The sequence below is a fragment of the Ornithorhynchus anatinus genome, chromosome 7 (assembly GCF_004115215.2).
Source record: "Ornithorhynchus anatinus isolate Pmale09 chromosome 7, mOrnAna1.pri.v4, whole genome shotgun sequence".
Classification (NCBI taxonomy): Eukaryota; Metazoa; Chordata; class Mammalia; order Monotremata; family Ornithorhynchidae; genus Ornithorhynchus; species Ornithorhynchus anatinus.
Genome location: NC_041734.1, coordinates 25,611,042 through 25,630,261, shown reverse-complemented (window position 1 = coordinate 25,630,261; position 19,220 = coordinate 25,611,042). Strand labels below are relative to the sequence as shown.

Genomic DNA, 19,220 nt, shown 5'->3' with positions numbered 1-19,220 from the left:
ATGGATCCCCATGGGGTGAGGCACATGTAACAGGATGATTATGGTCAAGATTGCAGGGCAGGAGGAGGAAGGGAAGGGGACCATGCTTGGTTCACCTCTGTCATTTTTCAAGAGGGTCTCGGCAATCTGCGTTGTGGCCCTGGGAAGGGGGCTAGAACCAGTCCACTCTGAGCTGAACAAAGGATGCTCATAGTACTCTTCATCGGAATTGGAAGGGTCATCTTCAGGCACAGACACTGAAATGGAGGGGGCGAGGAGTCTACGCCTCTCCCCGGTCGGGGCAGGGCCATGGCTGGGGAAACGGTGGAGAGGTCCCACTTTCTCCTCAGCCCCTTCATCTACAAACAGACACACAGGAAGACGCTGCAAGGGAGAACCGGACAAGACAAGAACTGGACAAGACAAAGACACAAGATAACACAGGACAGAATGGGTGTGGGCTCGGGGACCCAGTGGACCTTGAAAGCACACAGTGGGATGAGGTGTGGGGGAGATCAGTGATACAAGCCAATGGGAGGTGGAGGAGATGAGGGCTAAGGGCTGCAATAATGAAGGGGATTCTGAGTCACCATTGGGTCCTGCCTTTAATGTGCTCTTCAGACCAACCCCTAAAAGGCCATCACTACATCATAAAATCTCACACGGTCGTCACACAATTAGGGATACCATATGCACTTTTTTTGGCATTTGTTAAGCACTTACTGTGTCCCAGGAACTGTACTAAGCACTGAGGCATATATAAACCAATCAGGTGGACACAGTCCACAACCTGCATAGGGCTCACAGTCTTAATCCTCATTTTACAGATGAGGTAACTGAGGCTCAGAGAAGTGAAATGACTTCCCCAAGGTCACACAGCAGACAAGTGGCAGAGCCAGGTCTTTCTGACTCCCAGGCCTGTGCTCTATCTACTAGGCCATGCTGCTTCTCAATTTATGAACAGATTAATTCACTGGAGAAGGAAAGTTATTAAGAATAGGTGACCTCCATGTTTCAGGGAAAATCATCATCTGGTGGAAGATTTCTCCCATGTATTGAGGTCTGTTCCATGTGTTCTCAGATTGCCTTGCTTTGTGTCCCCCTGTGGGTGTTTTACATGAATCTACGTCTGGAACCTCTCCCGTCATCCCCACTGTGCCAGGAAGTCCACTGTCAGCCCCCTAGCTGAATTTGGCTATCAGTACTGGGATGAGTTTTACCATCATTTCAGCATAGGCCAAAATGTATTAAATATGCCTGATAATTTAAGTCAGATGATGAATTTCTAACACTGAGTGTTTTTAGATTTTTCAGTTCTATTTCTCCCCTCAAAATAACTGGAAAACTCAAAGCTAGCAGAAGGGAATGTCCCTGTGCTGTCCTCGAACACATTGGGCCGGGGGGGAGGTGCTGGCATCTCCCGGGCTGCCCGTCCAGGCGATGGGGTTCAGTGGGTGCTATCCTGATTCTCCTGCTCATCTGTAGCCTCGCCAGTCCATTGGAGAAGCCGCTGTGTACTCCTGGGTCTCCTTCCACCATTCTTCCTAGCTGGCCCCCAGCAAGGAAGTAACAGACATTTTCAAGACTTGATGAACTCCAGGTTCATAGAAATCAGTTGACTTACAGGACCACTTCCTCAGGCATCCAGCTCAAACCCTGCTGAAGGCTTGAGGAATCAGAGAGGAGGATGGTAAATCATCATCACCTCATCATGATCAGTAGGTGATCGCAGAGGAAAACCAAGCCTTTCAGTAGGAAACCCTATTTCTCTCCCTCTTCTTCCTCCTTCCCGTTATTTCACTGTCCCTACCAGACAGCCCACAGCCTCCCTCCCCCCTGATAAGACTGAGAGCTCTGGGTCACTGCATCTGCCATGGCCCATCTGGCCTCTCTGTCTCCTATCAGAGCACCTTGAGACTGGAGCACCGTTGCCCGATAGACATTTTCAGGTGAGATTCAGCACTCAGCAATAGAGAAACATTGTGGCCTAGTGGGAAGGGTTTAGGATTGGGAGTCAGAGGACCTGGATTCTAATTCCAGCTCTGCCATGTATCCCCTGTGTGACCTTGGGCAACTCACTTGAATTCTCTGGGCCTCAGTTACCCCCTCTGTAAAATGGGGATTACATCCTATTTCCTCCTACTTAGACCATGACCTCCAAATGGGACAGGGACTGTGTTCAACCTGATTAACTTGAATCTACCACAGTACTTAGAACAGTGCTTGGCATATAAGTACTTAAGTACCATAATTACTATTATTATTTTATAATTAATTATTACTGGGGCAGGGTCTGTGTCCTCAGCTTGCCTGGAGTTGTGAGACAGGTGTGAGTTTCCCTACTAGAATTGTATTTAACTACTTGGTTGATTGGATTGTTGATTTTTCTGAATCTGTCCCCAGTGTTGGATAGGGATTGGGTCTCCCCTGTTTACCTTGGAATTACCTCAGCATTTAGCATTTGCTTTGCACATAGTAAGCTCTTAATTTACAATGCCTATTAAATCCTCATTTTGTTGTTCATTACTGAGGAGTATTCTTCTGCCTCATCTATAACATCAGAAAGGAGAAGGCAAACAAAGGGCTTCCGTTCTAATATTAGGGGTTAATATTCTGGGAAGGCAAGGGAGCAAAATACCATCCATGGGAGTTTATCAACCTTACTCCTGACTTTTCATTTTATGTTCTCTTAGTCACAACCTCCCCATAATGCCAACTTCAGCTCTCATTAACATCAAAGCCCTTCTGAACCACTCCTTCCCTAAAGAGGCCTTCCCCAATTAATTTTTCATCTCCCCACAAGCTTTATCTCCCAAATGCAACTTTTTTATTTTAAATAGCATTTGTTGTGTGCTTACTTTGTGCCAAAAACTGTACTAAACTCTGTGGCCAGAGGGGAGGGTGTGACCAGAAGGTATGAACAGGGAAGGAAGAGGGACAGCTAAAGTAGGTAGGGAGAGATGAATGGAGAGGATCAGTAATGGGCAGCTGAGGACAATTAAAGGTCAGCTACAACCTAACCCTTGGGCCATAAGGCCAGCATCAAAAGCAGCTTTTTGAGGTTGTAGGTAGGAGTGTCTGGCATGAGGAATGACCCATTATTTCTCCCCTTTGTGGTTGAGGCTTTGAGAATAATCAGGTTGTGCCCAGTCCATATCCCACATGGGGCTCACAGCCTTAATTCCCCTATTACAGATGAGGTAACTGAGGCACAGAAAAGTTAAGTAACTTGACCAAGGGCACATAACAGGCAAATGGTGTAGCCGGATTAGAATTCAGGTACTCTGCCTCCCCAGGGCTGTGCTCTTTCCACTAGACTGTACTGCTGTTTGTGATGAAGAAAGATGGTGTCCTGCTCCAAGTGCTTACGTTCTCACACTCTTGTGTACATATCTCCGATATTCTATTATTTTCTACTCTTTATAATTTATTTATGTTTTGGTCTCACCCTCTAGATTTTAAACTCCTTGAGAGCAGGGATCAAGCAGTGCTTGATTCTAGTAGGTGTTCAGTAAGTGCAATTGGTTGAATGATTAACTGACTTAGCTAATGACATGTGAACATTTTACTATGATTCTGCTCTCCACCACACTGAGGCCTGCCTCTCATGTGCTGAAGCCTTAGGGGCCACAAAATCTACAAAGCCTCAACCACAAAGGGGAGAAAGAGTTGGTCATTCCCCATGCCAGTCACTCCTAATCACAGCCTCAAAAGGTCAGTTTTGATGCTGGCCATGTGACCTGGGAGTTAGGTTGTAGCTGACGTCTGATTGTCCTCCTCTACCCACCACTGATCCTCTCTATTCATCTCCTTCTTCTATCTTAGCTCTCCCTCTTCTTCCCTCCCTCTGTCCACACCATCTCCTATGTCCACTCCCTCCCCTCTGGCCACACTTTCCCCTCTGGCCACATCCTCTTTAGGCCAAGCAGTAGTACTAACTTCTCATTTTGAGAACATGGCAGAACATTGAGGAAATAGAACTTTGAGGAGGAAGGATGGTGGAGAAAAGTGGGATAAATGCGAGAGAGAAGAGAGGAGAAAAGGGGAAAGTAGAGGAAGGGGAAAGAAAAAGAAGAGAGGGAGAAGGAGTCGGGAGAGATGAAGGAGGAGGAGCAGCATGGTTTTGTGGAAATAGCACAGGATTAGGAGTCAGGAGAACTCCTCCACTTGCCTGCTGTGTAACCTCTGGTAAGTCACTTCACTTTTTTGTGCCTCAGTTTCCTGATCTGTAAAATGGGAATTAAATACTTGTTCTCCCTTCCTTGTTAGACTGTGAGTCCCAGGAACTACGTCTGATCTGCTTATACTGAATCTACCTCAGCGTTTAGCACAGTCCTTGCCACACAGTAAGTGCCAGTTGCAAATACCAGAGTTATTATTATTATTGTTATTAGAAAGTGAGGGAAATGGGGAAGATAGTAAGGGGAAGGATGGAAGAATACAAGCATGCAACCAGCCCCTTTGTTACTCCATATGATGGAACAGGCTAACCGTGGCTGCTCATCCTGTCCACATGAAGCTGTCGGGAAAAGCCAAGAGTAGAGGGTGAGGAACAGATGAAAAGAGTGAGCTTGGCAGGAGGGATGAGGGAAATCTGGTGAACAAACCCAATAAGCAAGATGGAGAAACCTGGTGGAATGCTTGAATCTAATGGTCAGGAGTTTCTGCTTGTTGAGGAAGGTGTTGGAGAGTCACTGGAGGTTAGTGAGAAGTGGAGAGATGCATCTTGAACACCCCCCAAAATGTGAGAAGCAACATAGCCCAGAGGAGAGAGAACAGGTTTATTCCTGAATTGACAATTCATTCTCAGGAACTTACCTTGGAGATGTAATTCTCCCTGGTCTCAGAGGGGAAACTCCCCATGAACTGCCCACTAGTCTGTAAACTTGATGTGGGCAGGGAGTTCATCTGCCAACTATGATGCACTGTACTCTCCCAGGTACTTAGCACAGTGCTCTGTTTACAGTAAGTGCTCAATAAAAGCCACTGATGGATTGATTTCTAGGGGAGTAATATTGCTATTTAATAATAATAATTGTTATAATAGTAATAATGGTATTTAAGTGTTTACTGTGTGCCAGGCACTCTATTAAGTACTGGGGTGGATATAAGCAAATCAAGTTGGGCACAGTCCCTGTTCTACCTGGGGCTCACAGTCTCAATCCCCATTATATAGATGAGGTTACGGAGGCACAGAGAAGTGAACTGACTTCCCCAAGGTCACACAGCAGACAAGTAGCAGAGCTGGGATTAGACCCTATTACCTTCTGCCTCTGAGGTCCGGGCTCTATCAACTAGGCCATGCTGCTTCTCACTAATGAACTGATATTTTATTCCCCTCTAGACTGTAAACTCCTGTGAGCAGGGAACACATCTCCAACTCTGTTACGTTGTAGTCTCCCAAGCACTCTTTATAGTGAGCGCTCAATAAATACCACTAATTGAATTGTCTTTAAAGTAACATATATTCCCTCCCTCCCTCTCTCCCCGTCTCCCAGCCGAGTTTTTCCCACTAGGCCGAGCACCCTTTGTTTGGTTTTCCAAGCAATGGTCTTCCTGGTCCTTTAATATAAACCAAGTTCATGAGAATAATAGAACTGTTCAAACTGAAATTATGCCAGGCAGTGTGACTGAGAACAGCAGGACCTGAACTACAAATAGCAGGACATTAAATGAGCCTAAATTTGAGTGAAGTGAGCAAACCCAAGGTGTATGAACTTTAAGTGATGTGAGAGAACCATTCAGCCTTCCCCCGGGGGCACGCACACCCCTGGCAAAATCGAGACGGCCCACCTGGTGTCTGATTTCACCCTTCCTTTCTGCTGAGAAGCGGACAGGCTGTTGTTTTGGGCATGTCCTCTGGCTAAGTGGGAACGGAGGGCATGCCCCTGCCTCTGAAGCCACAGAGTGAGTTCAAAGGTTCAAAGACTAGAGCACGCACAAACACACTCTTTTTTAGGCTTTGCCTGTAGCATGATCCAGCCAATGCCAAAAGAATTCTACATAGATATGTATGAAAGATTGGTGGGGGGACCTCCATGACATCTCTACAAAGATGTACCGCTGACCCCTCAAACTCAATATGCCCTAAATTGAACTACGCATCTTCCCCCTCAAATCCTTTCCTCCTACTTCTATTGCATCACTATTGCTAACACCCCCATCTTCCTTGTCTCTCAAGTGCCCTAATTTTGGCATTATATCTCTCTCTCTGTGTCTCTGTCTCCCCCTGCGTATTTAATCAGTCAGTATTTGGTCAGCTACCCCAGCTCTACCACTTGTCAGCTGTGTGACTGTGGGCAAGTCACTTAACTTCTCTGTGCCTCAGTTATTTCATCTGTAAAATGGGGATTAAGACTGTGAGCCTGATGAGGGACAACCTGACTACCCTGTATCTACCAGCGCTTGGAACAGTGCTCTGCACATAATAAGCACTTAACAAATACCAACACCCCTTTCTCTCCATCTAACATTCATTTCGCTGTTCCTGGTACTTGGTATAGCCCAGCTTTTCTATGGCATCAGAAGCACTGATCTCCGTCTCCTGTCTCAACTCTCTCCAGTTCATACTCCACTCTACTGCTGGGGTCATTTTTCCAAACTGTCATACTACGTGTGTCTCCCCACTCCTCAAACACCACCAGTGGTTGCCCATTCTTCTCTGCATCAAGCAGAAACGGCTGATTATTGACTTCAAGGCATTCAATAAGCTCTCTCTCCCACTACTTATTTACTCTTTTCTCCCACTAAACTCCAGCTCACACTTTGTTCCTCTTAAGCTAAACTACTCACTATGCCTTATTTTCACTTCTCTCTCACTGCCAAGCTCTTCCTCACGCCCACCCTTCTGCCTGGAACTCTCTCCCCTTTCACATCCAGCAGATGATTGCTCTCCCCACCTTCAAAGTCCTTCTGAAATCATGCCTTCTCCCAGAAGCCTTCCATGATTTATTTTTAATTCCTCCTCCTGCCCATCTGAGACTTCAGTACTTCCATGCCATCTAGACACTCACAATTTCCCACAGCATTTATTTAGATACCTTACATACTCTATTGCACTCTATCTATAATTTATGTTAGTATCTGTTTCCTAGCTAGACTGTAGACTCCTCAAAGATTATGCTTACTAATTTTTTATGGTATTTGTTTTATGATTACTATGTGCTTGGAATTGTACTAAGCGGTGGGGTGGATACAAGCAAATCAGTTTGGACACAGTCCCTGCCCTATGCAGGGCTCAAAATCTCAATCCCCATTTTACAGAGGAGATAACTGAGGCATAGAAAAGTTAACTGACTTACCCAAGGTCACACAGCAGACAAGTGGTGGAGCAGGGGCTGGAACTCATGAACTCCCAGGCCTGTCCTCTATCCATCAAACCATGTGTCTACCCAGAAGGCACATGGTAGAGCTGGGATTAGAACCCAGGTCCTCTGATTCCTAGGCCCATGCTCTTTCCACTAGGTCAAATCTACATCGTCAGCCCTGAACTCTCTCCTTCCCAGCAATCTCGCATCTCCTCCTGCCGTCAGGACATCTCTACCTGAATGTCCTGCCTACACCTCAAATTAAAGACGTCCAAAACTGAGCTCCGTATCTCCCCACCCAAACCCTGCCCTCCCCCTGGGTTTCCCATTACTGTAGACACCACCACTCACATCCCTATCTCCCAAGTCTGCAACACTGACATTATCCTCGACTCATCTTTCTCATTCCACCCACATATTCAATCTGCTACCAAATCCTGTCTGTTCTACCTTCACAACATTGCTAAAATCCACCCTTTCCTCTCCATCCAAACTGCTACCATGCTGATCCAAGCACTTATCCTATTCCACCTTGACTACATCTGCCTCCTCACTGACCTCCCTGCCTCCTGTCTCTCCCCACTCCAGTCCATACTTCACACTGTTGCATGGATCATTTAACAACAAAAATGTTCAGTCCATGTCTCCCCACTCCTCAAGAATCTCCAATGCCTGCTCATCCACCTCTGCATCAAACAGAATTTAAAGCACTCAATCATTTTGCCCCATCCTACCTCACTTCACCGATCTTCTACTACAGCCCAGTCCTCACACTCCACTCCTCTAGCTGCACCTTACTCGCTGTACCCTGATCTCATCTAGCTTGCTGCTGACCCCTTTTCCATGTCCTTCCCCTAGTTTGGAACTCCCTCCCCCTCCACATATGCCAGACCACCACTCTCTCCTCCTTCAAATGCCATATATTTTCCCAAAAGACTAATATTTGCCAGCTCTTGTGAAAATGCTAAACTACATTCTGAATTAGACTAACTGTAAATGTTGTTAAATATCTTTCCTTGGAAACTATGACTCAAAAAGTGTATTACTCTGATGTACCTCTTTTAGGTAATAATTTTTCCAGTTAACTGTAATCTCGTCCCTCTAGGCCAAACTCATCGTGGGCAGGGGACGTGTCTACCAACTCTGCTCTGCCAAGCACTTAGTACAGTGCTCTGCATATAGTAAGTGCTCAATAAATACGATTGAATGAATGAATGATGATGATAAAAGATAAATGTAGCTTCCTATCAAAATTGGATAAGAAAATTGATGTTGAGATTTTATGCATGTGGGCAGGGGTGGTGGATGAACAGGCATTGGTGATTCTTGCTTTCTTCTGCACTGTGTGCCTGTCAAGAATGTCTCTTGCTTCACTCTTGCATCTGCTACCCACGGTGCCTGATGCTACCCCTTAATGTTACAATCTTTCCAAAGCTTCTGTGCTAAGAGACTCATGCTCAGCTTCCTAGCTCTGCCCTTGGATTTGGAAGCTGAGGACACTGCTCCTGGTGGATTTCTCTCTGGGTAGGCAGGTGTGGCCCACCATTCCCCCTTGTATGCCTAGAAAAGCCATCTTTACCCTTCTGCTGGGTCTGTTCTCGGGGGAGGCCTGGTTTGCTCAACGACCACAGCCCCTCTTCTGATTATGGCATGCCTTTTAGGAGCCCCATCACCTCCCAGAAGTCAATCAATCAATGGTATTTATTGAGTGCTTGCAGTGTGCAGAGTACTATACGAAGCTCAGTCACCACCTGGCTTGCTTGTGACCTTTTCATCCCACCCGACTATTTGCCTTCCACGCTAGCCTGTAAGCTCCTTGTTGGCAGGGATCGTGACTACTATGTCTGTTGAACTCTTCCAAGTGCAGAATACTGTGTCCAGTACACACTAAATAAATACTACTGAATGTTGATTGATGGCTATTCTCCATTCTTCACCCATCTGCCCATTTCCCGGTGGACTTTCCCAGCTTTAGAAAGCACTTTTTCCATTTCCCACAAGATACCCCAGCCCCATTATTACAGGGCCCTTTGAACAGGCATCCCTGAAGCAATTTTCATATCCTAAAAGATTTGATTCTAATATTTGGGGGAAATCAGCCTTCCCTTCCATTTTCCTCTCCACCATCAGCTAGCCAAGATCCAATCCACACTTCAAATACCAATTCTCCCTCCCTCTTAGACTGTGAGCCCCATGTGGAGCAGGGGCTGCATCCTATCTGGCTATATTCTATCTATCCCAGAGCTTGGCACATAATGAGTGCTTGACAAACACCGATGAGGTTGGGCTTCTGATCCCAGTCTAAATGAGATCCTCATCTCACTCCATACCCTTGTCTTTCCTCCACTGGGGTCCTGTAGGTTGTCCCATTACCCGGCATAGAGCTGCTTCAACACTGAATCAGAGGGGCAGCAGATGGGGCCTCGGTAGCAACTCTGCCCACAACGTTCCCAACCAAACCTCAGTTCTGGTCCCTCCATGGGCTTCCCCCACTGCCAGGACTGGCCCAAACCCACCTCATCAGGGTGGAGAGCGCTAGGCTTGCCCAAGCACCAAGGAGCAAACACTTGCCCCGTGAAGCAGCAGATTCAATCCTGCCACACTGGAGCAAGTCCAGATTACAGTGATCTTCATTAGGAGATATTCATCAGTTCATAACTACTATTTCCCCCATTAGAATGGATGGCCCCTCCAGTCAGGGCTCACATTTTGTATTTTATTTATTTCACCAGAGCTCTTTGCCTAGGTACCCAGAGCTCTATATACAGCAAGTACTTAGTGCTGTGCTCTACACTCATTAACTGTCCAGTGCTCTGCACAGTGGACTCTCAGTAAAGTACCTGGTACATGGCAGTCAATCAGTTCAGCAATCTGCTCCCAGATGAATGTTCTGCACCGAGTAGGAGACCAGCTCGGTACTCTGTCCAGGGTAGGGCTCAGAAAAGGCTCCGCACACAATCAATACCCAGTGCAGTACTCTGCACACAATGCTTTGTGCAGAATAAGAACTCAACACAGTAGTTTACACCGAGTAGGCCCTCAGCCACAGTGCTCTGCATTCAGAAGGTGCCCATAGCATTATGCACTTAACAGGCATCTAGTACAGTGTTCTTCCCCTAATAGACATTGAGTACAGTGCCCACAGAGGTCCCTACTCAGAGTGGTGAGGATGTTGCTGGGAGAAACTTTGGCCTTGACTCCCTCCCCACTATTGAGCTCTCCTTGTCCACCAGCCTATCATTAGCCAGCCCTTCCTGCTCCATGGGGAGAGATGTTTTGAATTTATCCCAGGAGTCATGAAGGGTTCTACCCTGGGAAGGGTCAGAATGAGCCTCTCCATGGAGGTAGGGGTCTTGCTGGCAGGGTGCTTGATGGGGAAAGAGGAAGCCAGAGACAGGCACATCTTTTGTTTCAGAAGGTCACTAGATCCAGCAGACCTAAATGCTATCTGTCCTCAGGAGTCCCGTGAGTACTAGGCCAATCACAGGCCTCAAAAGAAAACCTCTCGGCCATCACTTGACCCAATATTGCTCATGGTTTGGTCAGAGTATCTTTAGAAACCCAGATTTCTTTATTTTAAAAACCCTCACAAAAACCCAAAACAACCATAAACTTTGTAGATGTGCCTCAGGGGACAAGGTCAGGGAATCAAAAAGGAAGAAAATGGATCAAATGTTCCAGACTATTTTCAGCCTAAACAAGTCTCAAAGAAGCGGCAGATTCAATCCTGCCACACTGGAGCAAGTCCAGATTACAGTGATCAAATGTTTAGTAGAATTAGAGGGTTCTATACACAGTAAGTGCTCAAGGAATACCACTGAATGACTGCTTACACAATGATCAGAGCAACATCATTCAAATGGGAGAGAATGCCTTGGGCTTCTGCCCCAGCCAACCTGCCTGGCTTTTGCTAGCACCAGTCAGGAGGAGAAGAGAAATGTGGATGGTACAAAGCTTGGCCCCTCAGTGAGGGGCTTTAATCCTGAGGGGTGGCAGGGTAGCCAGGTCCTGTCTCTTGCCGACCAAATCCCCGAGAGAGTCCCCTACTCTAGCCAAGAGACACTGCAGTGTAGCTGGACTGTGCTCTGTGGGGGCTGGCTCCTGCTGCATAGCGGATGTTCCTGCTCTCCTACCTGAAGCAATGTTCACAGCATAGAGTGAAGATAGTCCTTTAGCCTGCAAGCTCACTGAGGCCTGGTTTTCCAACTAATTCCTCCCTGAACCCCCCGATCCAGCCAGTGGCGGGAGAAACCCTTGTTAGGGGTGAGGAAGAAGAATGGGTTTCATCATTTTTCAGTCTGGGGAGATAGTTGCTTTAGTAAGCTCCCTCTAGACTGCAAGCTTCTTGCAGGCAGGGAATGTGACTGTCCACTTCACTGTAGCAGCAGCAGCAGCCGCAGGAGAAGAGGCGGAAAAAGCCTAGTGGAAAAAGCATGGGTCTCAGAGTTAAGGAAGCTGGATTCTAATCCCAGCTTCGCCACATCTGCTGAAGTAAACTGAAGCGAACTAGGATAACTTCTCTGTGCCTCAGTTCTCCATGAGCAAAATGTTCTCCCTCCTACTTAGACTGTGAACCCCATGTGGGACCTTATTTATTTTGTATCTACCCCAGTCCTCAGTATAGTGCTTGGCATATAGTAGGCACTTAATAAAAATGACAGTTATTAACATCATCATTACTCTTATTGTTGTACTGTACTCTCCCCAGTGCAATAAATACCACTGACTGATTGAAAACAAAACCAACCTCACCATGTATGGAGGAAGATTAGGAGCTCTGCCCACCACATAATAAAGAAAAAAGAGCTTACACAACAGGCCACGCTGCACTGGAGAGAGACAGATTAGCAGACGAGAAGGAAAAGCCAGGGTGGGAAGGCGATTACTAACACAGCATCTGTGATCCTGACTTCCAGTTCCCTGCCCCAGCCGTACCCCAGCCACCCTATCTCTCACTCCAAGGGGAGGATTTGACAGGGGCAACATGGGCTGAATGAAGACTTGTGAATTGGAAAAGACAGGAAAGGCATTATCACATAGCTCTTCTCCATCAGAGTTTTCTAGAATTCAGTTGGAGGCCACTCAAGATTTAGGAATTCTAGATCCTAATGGTTCATATGAGAAAAATGTTGTCCTCTTCCTGTTTCAGGTTGGGTTTTGCCTTTGGCCTACTCTACTGACTTTAACCCAAGTAGTTTTAAGGAATATGATCCATTTCTAAGCTAGGCCCAAGGGAAGCACATCTACTTATTAACCCTTTCCCAATACCTTTCCCCTTTGCCCGAAGACACATTCTGAAACATCTAATTGGTTCTTACCTTCCTCCATGGTTCCTGTCTGTTCAGAGGCTGGCGATGGAGGCGGGGAAGGAGGCAGATTAGCTGACTCTTGGACTGCTAGAGATTGAACAATGGCAACATGAGAGGAGGGAGGTCATTATCTGGTCATTATAAGTCCGGGCTAGATGCAGGAGGCTGCCCGGGCTCTCTCAGGTGACAGCTCGGCAGCCAACTAATACCCTTGTCAGTGATTTCAAATCCTCAGAGAAAAGAGAACATTCCACTTCTGGAAACAAAGCACTCTACGTGTGTGCATGTGCAGGTGAACACAGGTAGGTTTGTGCATGGGCATGATTTCAGGCATGTGTGTGTGTATGAAAATGTACATGAGAGAGGTATGCAGGGAGATCCTCCTCCATCAAAGAGTAGGAATCCACCTCTGAAAGAACTCCATTAGCCACTGGTATCTGCTCTCCATCTCCTCATGGGAGCAATCTAACTCTTCTGGTATCTTCTCAACTTCTTCCAAAAGTATCGTGAAGGAGACTTAGTTTGACAGAAGCCAGTGGAAAACTGCATTTTTCATCTCATGGCTTCTTTCCTACTTCTTACTTAAAATACACCTTTTATGTATTTGACACAAATAGTTAATCTGACATGTCCATGTGTGTGCACATAGGAGGGAGAACAGGCACTGAATCACCTTTTTACAGATGAAACAACTGAGGCACGGAGGACTGAAGGGCCTTGCCCAGGTCAGGTAGCAGGCAAATGGAACTTCTGGGATAAGACCCCATATCCTCTATCTCCCAGGCTAGTATTTCCACATAGTCATGCCCCGCAGGCCCAATGGTATACCGGTTTGAGGATGGTGACCTCTGGTCAGAGCAGAGAGGTCAGGTCTTGGGGTTCTGTAAACATCTCCCCAGTGTTGGAGTACTGACTTAGTTGTAAGACCCCTTGGGAGTGCAGGACAGTCCTAGGGGGAGAGCATAGCATTGGCTATGCTGATCTTGGCATGAGAGGTAGTGTTGCCTAGTGTGAAACTGCTGTAAAATCGCTCTGGGTGTGTCTATGTGTGCCTGTGCATGTGAAAGCATGTACGTTTGTACAAGTCACTTAATTTCCCTGTGCCTCAGTGTACTCATCTGTAAAATGGGGATGAAATACCTGTTCCTCCTCCCCCTCCCTTTACAGTGTAAATTCCAAGTGGGGCAGGGACTGTATCCTATTGGACTATTTGGGATTGGCAGATAACACATGATTAACAAACACCACAGTTACTTATTTTGCTTCTCAGCTGGCCAACCCCGGCCAACCCAGGGAAACCAAGAGCTTGGTTGGTGGTTGGGATCACTTGCCTTCACACCACGGAGCCAGCCCACTGCCAGGGCTAGGCATGAGCCACCATCAAACAGAAGCAGCTTTTCCCTGCCATCAGGCCTGGGACAAGGGATTTGGGTATGGGGTGGAGAGCATCCCCACGCCCCTGCAGGCCTGGAAGATGGGAAGAGCTCAGCCTTCTGCTGAGAAGGGAGACTGACCCACAGCCAGGAGGACCCCAGGTTCCCCTTAGGGGCCCATTGGGCAAAATGCTCACTGGAGGGACAAGGACCTCCCCACTTCACCCAACCCCACCTGAAATCCCCTGAGTTACCTAAGGGCAGGGCTCCAGGCTGCTCCTTATGCTGGGCTTCTTGTTCTCCCTTCACCACTGCTACTGCTTCTGCGGTGACAACTTGAACTATCCTGGCAGACACCTCCTCTGCACCCAGAGAAACAGAAAGAGAAGAACGGAAAAATCCGATCAGTGATTCAAGCCGAGGAAAGAAAAATGCCAAACTCATGAGAACCAAACTGTCCTAAATCAACTTCCCATTGTGATTCCCTAAAGCCCAGTGAAACCTCACACAAAGGCAGGTCCGATTGGAGAAGAAGTCTTGGTACAGGGACACTATTCACATCCTGAAGTCACCTGATGGGAAAGTCAGAAAAACAAGCAGGTCTTGGTGCCCCAAGTCAAACGCAGAGCCGACGGACTGGACGCTGATTCAGTGACTGGATTGACTCCTCCAGAACTAACCACTTGGACATTCAGCTACTAATTCTAGAAATACCTCTTTTGATCTACCCAAGGCTCCTCCCGTAATAATTTACAGTTAATACCAATATTTAAACACTCAGAGAAATAAGTTTTCCATGTGCAATTTGAAGGGATATTTTAAAGGCCCTATAAAGAAAAGAGAGAAAATATACATTTCTGATAGATAACTCTTGGAATTGGGCTTTGTCAACGAGATGCTTAGGGACCTTATTTTTTATCCCCAGTACTCCATCCAGGACTATGACTGAAAGTCCTCATAACTTAAAGACACCTATGAATATATAATTGGGAGAGTTAATACCTCAAAAATATTTTTAAGTCCAGAAATGTGTTCCATAATTTAATCGTTCACACTGCTTAATACCTTACCCAGTGTTCCATTAACTTTAAAGATGGGCGCTGAAATCTATGCAAATAAAATATATGCTGTATTGCCCCAGGGCAAATATATGGAAATGAAGTATCACCTGCTGAGTGCCAAATTCTACACTGAGAGAAAGAGAGAGAGATGGAGAGTAAGAGAAAGAGAGATGGAGAGCAAGCGAGAGAGAGATTAGGCTTTTGTTCTAATTTAAAGGATGTTTACCAACAGCCTAAGTTAAATGATTCATTATGAACAAGTTTCCCTTCTTTCTGGATAGGTGACAAGTGAAAAGATGAAAACATATCTGGTAAATCTAAAAGTATAGTCCTATGCAGAGAGTTACAATTGCAAACACCTCTTCAAGCCAAGTTTTCTAAGATTGTTCTTTATGAGCATTGAATCAGGTTATCAAGTATCTTTTTGCAATAGCTAGAGGAAAAAAAAAGAAATAAAAGGAAAGTTTACTTAGGTAGCAGCATCCAAATGACCAGTGTGAGGTCATTTTCTGTTACTCAGAAAAATAATCTGAGAAAAACATTCATACTTTAAATTGTAGATTGGAAAAACTGTATCTCACACATCCTGTTACAAATCCTTTATTTGTACTGGGCAAGAAGCTGCTGCTGGTTCTCTCTGTCTTTTTATTCTTGTTCCTGTCACTATTTCCCTCTGCTTGTCTCTGTCTCCTCTGTTTGGTTGTGGTCGCTGACGCCTGGTTGTGGTCCCTGACCTGGTTGCAGTCACTGATCCTGGCTGTGGTCACTGACCCTGGCTCTGGTCGATGACCCCGACTTTGGTCACTGACCCAGGTTATGGTCCCTGAGGCAGGATAAACTTCTGGGTCTCTGGCTGCAACTCTGAGATCTCCCTTTCCTGTGTTTTTCACCCTGCCCCACGGAAGCCCCACTCTTGAAATGTCAAGATGGTCCAGTGCTCGGAGCGAGTTGGTTGCCAAACTGCCTGAGAAATCAGCAGGCCCCTCACTGGTACAGTTGGTCAAAAAAACAGGGAACTCTAGAAGATTTCACAACAGAGATGCATAATTGTACCTACAAACTCTACTGAAGTCCCCTAGTAATAATAATTATAATTATAATAATGGTAGTTGTTAAGTACTTACTATGTGTCAAGTACTGTTCTAAGAGCTGGGGAAGGTACACGATAATCAGATCAGACACAGATCCCCTCCAACATGGAGCTCACAATCTAAGTAGAAGGGAGAACTGGTACTGAATCCCCATTTTACATATGAGGTAACTGAGACACAGAGAAGTTGAGTGACTTGCCAAAGGTCACATGGCAGACAAGTGCCAGAGCAGGGATTAGAATCCAGATCCTCTGACTCCCAGGCCTGTGCTCTTTCCTCTAGGCCATGCTCGGAAAATTTAAGCACTCAGTAAGTGCTATCAACTGATTGCTTGTTTAATTGAAACCCAGCTCTTGATTGATTACTATAAATGCAAAACCAACTTTCCTCATGATCCGCGAACCTGGGAGATTTGTAAACTCAACTCATTCATTTTTGCACCAACACCATCAGCATCACAGAGGCAGGACTGTGAGTCATCTGAGTAATAATCCCAGCTCCACCATTTGCCTGCTGTCACCTTGGGCAAGGAAGTTCACATAATAATAATAAGAACAACTGTGGTATTTGTTAAGTGCTTACTATGTCCTAAGCACTGTTCTAAGCTCTGGAGTGGATGTGAGCAAATCAGGTTGGACAAGCTTCTCTGTGCCTCAGTTTCCTCCTCTGTAAAACAGGGTAAAAATACTTGTTCTCCCTCCCTCTTAGGTGGTGATCCAGCAAACACACCTAGTTTTCATTTATTTAGAAGTCACTGTCAAAGTTAATAAATTAATATGTAGGCTTATTTCAGACCTTTTCCTGTTTGTTGGATAAGGAAGGCTAATTTGAGAGATTTGCTCTAAGATGCAATTTTACAGGTGCCTTTGATAAGGAACAGCACATATTTGGAATGAGTGGTTTTCGAGACTCAATCATATGCAAATATGCATTTAAAATCAAGTGATCAGTTATGTTTTGTACTTTTCTACATTACATTTTGGCATGCATAAATTCACAGTTGATACCTTCTAACACATTTTAAAATATCCCATTATAATGCAGTGACTTTTCAAACAAAAGCATGTTCATTCCCAACCAAATGCATACTTGGGCAAAGTGGTTTATAGGAACATAAGGAAGAGCATTTTCCCAAGAGCCATTGCAGCTACAAACATCCAGAGTGAGCCCCTTCTGAGTCAAGGCCTGTTCTGAATTGATTTTCCAGCACTCCGGTCAGAACCTGGCACATCGTAAGGATCTAATGAAAGTAACTAAGAACAGTGATGATAACGATGCAGATTCCAGGAAGCGGAACTGTACTTCCAGCCAACAAGGAGGTTCAGAACAGGCCCAGTAGTTCTCCTTCGGAAGGGTTCCAAGCTCTGGGCTAAGCACTGCATCAAGTACAAGAGATAATCAAATGAGACATGGTAAGTCTGAACCCTTTCTTAAAACCAAAGCATAGAGATAAGATGGATCTGTGGTGAAGGAGTGAGGTCTTCTTTTTATGGTATTTGTTAAGTGCTGGCTATAGGCCAGGGACTGTACTAAGTGCTGGGGTAGATACAAGCCAATCAATCAGGTTGGACACAGTCCTGTCCTACATAGGGCTCACAATCTTAATCCCCATTTTACAGATGAGGTAACTGAGGCACAGAGAAGTGAAGAGACTTGCTCAAGGTCATAGAGCAGACAAGTGGCAAAGTCAGAATTAGAACCCAGGTCCATTCTGACTCCCGAGCTTGTCCTCTATCCACTAGGTCATAGTACTTCTCAGATCCCCTTGCAGGACTAAGCTCAGGAGAAGCAGTTTGGCCTAGTGGAAAGAGCAAGGGCCTTGGAGTCAGAGGACCTGGATTCTAATCCCCGCTCTGCCACTTGTTTGCTGTGTATCCTTGGGCAAGTCACAACATTACTAAAAAACTAAAATCTGCCCTATCGTCTCCATCCAAACTGCTACCACATTAATCCAAACATTTATCCTAGCCCTCCTTGATTACTGCATCAGCCTCCTTGCTGACCTCACAGCCTACTGTCCCTCCCCACTCCTGTCCACACTTTACTGCGCTATCCAGATCATTTTTCCACAAAACCATTCAGGCCATGTTTCCCTACTCCTCAAGAACCTCCAGTGGTTGCCCATCCATCTCCACATCAACAGAAACTCCTTACCAGAGGTTTTAAAGCACTCAATCACCTTGACCCCTCCCACCTTAACTTCCTGATTTCCTACTACAACCCAGCCTGCACATTTCGCTTCTCCAATGCCAACCTAATCACTGTAACTCGATTTCGTCTCTCAAACCACCGACCTGAGATCTTTTCCTGCTGGCCTGCCATGTCCTTTCTCTTTATATCTGACAGGTGATCACTCTTGCCATCTTCAAAACCTTGTTAAAAGCACACCTCCTCCAAGAGGCCTTCCCCAACTAAGCCATTATTTCTTCTCCCACTCCCTTCTGTGTCGCCCTTGCACTTGAATCGGCAACCTATATTCACCCCTCCCTCAGCCCCACAGCACTTATGTGGATATCCGTGATTTATTTATTTATATTAATATCTGTCTCCCCCTCCAGACTGTAAGCTCATTGTGGGGAGGGAGTTTGACTACCAACCCTGTTATATTGTAACCCCAAAGTACATAGTCTGCACATAATCAGCATTCAATAAATATAATTCATTAATTGACTGAAGTTCTCTGAGCCTCACTTTCTTCATCTTTAAAATGGGGATTAAATCATCCTCCCTCTGATTTAGACTGAGAGCCCTACATGGAACAGGGACTGTATCCAACTTCATTTAGTTGATTTGATTTAGGGCTTAGAACAGTGTTTGACCATGTGTAAGTATTTAACAAATAGCATAAAAAACAGAAAACAGAAAGAAAACTTTGCTGTCCCAATTCAATCATTTCTCATGTAGAGGTGCAGAATGTGCTTCTGTCTGGCCTCTCCCAGCATCAAACCTGCGACTGCAACCCCATAGTGTGGCTTTGCATCTTTCTGAAAGCCTGACTCATGCTGGCATGGTCAGAGCCTTTTCTGGCCAAACTAATACAGATTTAGAGGCCCAAAGTGGTGGTGAATCAGCCTCTTGATCTAAGCTGTTGTTTTATTTC

At 45.8% G+C, this 19,220-nt stretch overlaps 1 protein-coding gene across 19 annotated transcripts in view; it reads right to left on the bottom strand.

Moving 5' to 3' along the window:
* Nucleotides 1–19,220, bottom strand: part of MAP2 (microtubule associated protein 2) — a 328,607-nt gene that overhangs the window by 46,420 nt on the left and 262,967 nt on the right. For 15 of the 19 annotated variants that reach the window (XM_039912684.1, XM_039912688.1, XM_029068662.2 and 12 more), the window contains 2 exons: nt 14,223–14,330; nt 12,605–12,682 (listed from right to left, as the gene is read on the bottom strand). In XM_039912684.1, the coding sequence (XP_039768618.1) occupies nt 12,605–12,682; nt 14,223–14,330 (186 nt within the window). The remainder of the gene's footprint in view (nt 1–12,604; nt 12,683–14,222; nt 14,331–19,220) is intronic. The other 4 variants (XM_039912689.1, XM_039912699.1, XM_039912693.1 and 1 more) reach the window with 1 other exon arrangement.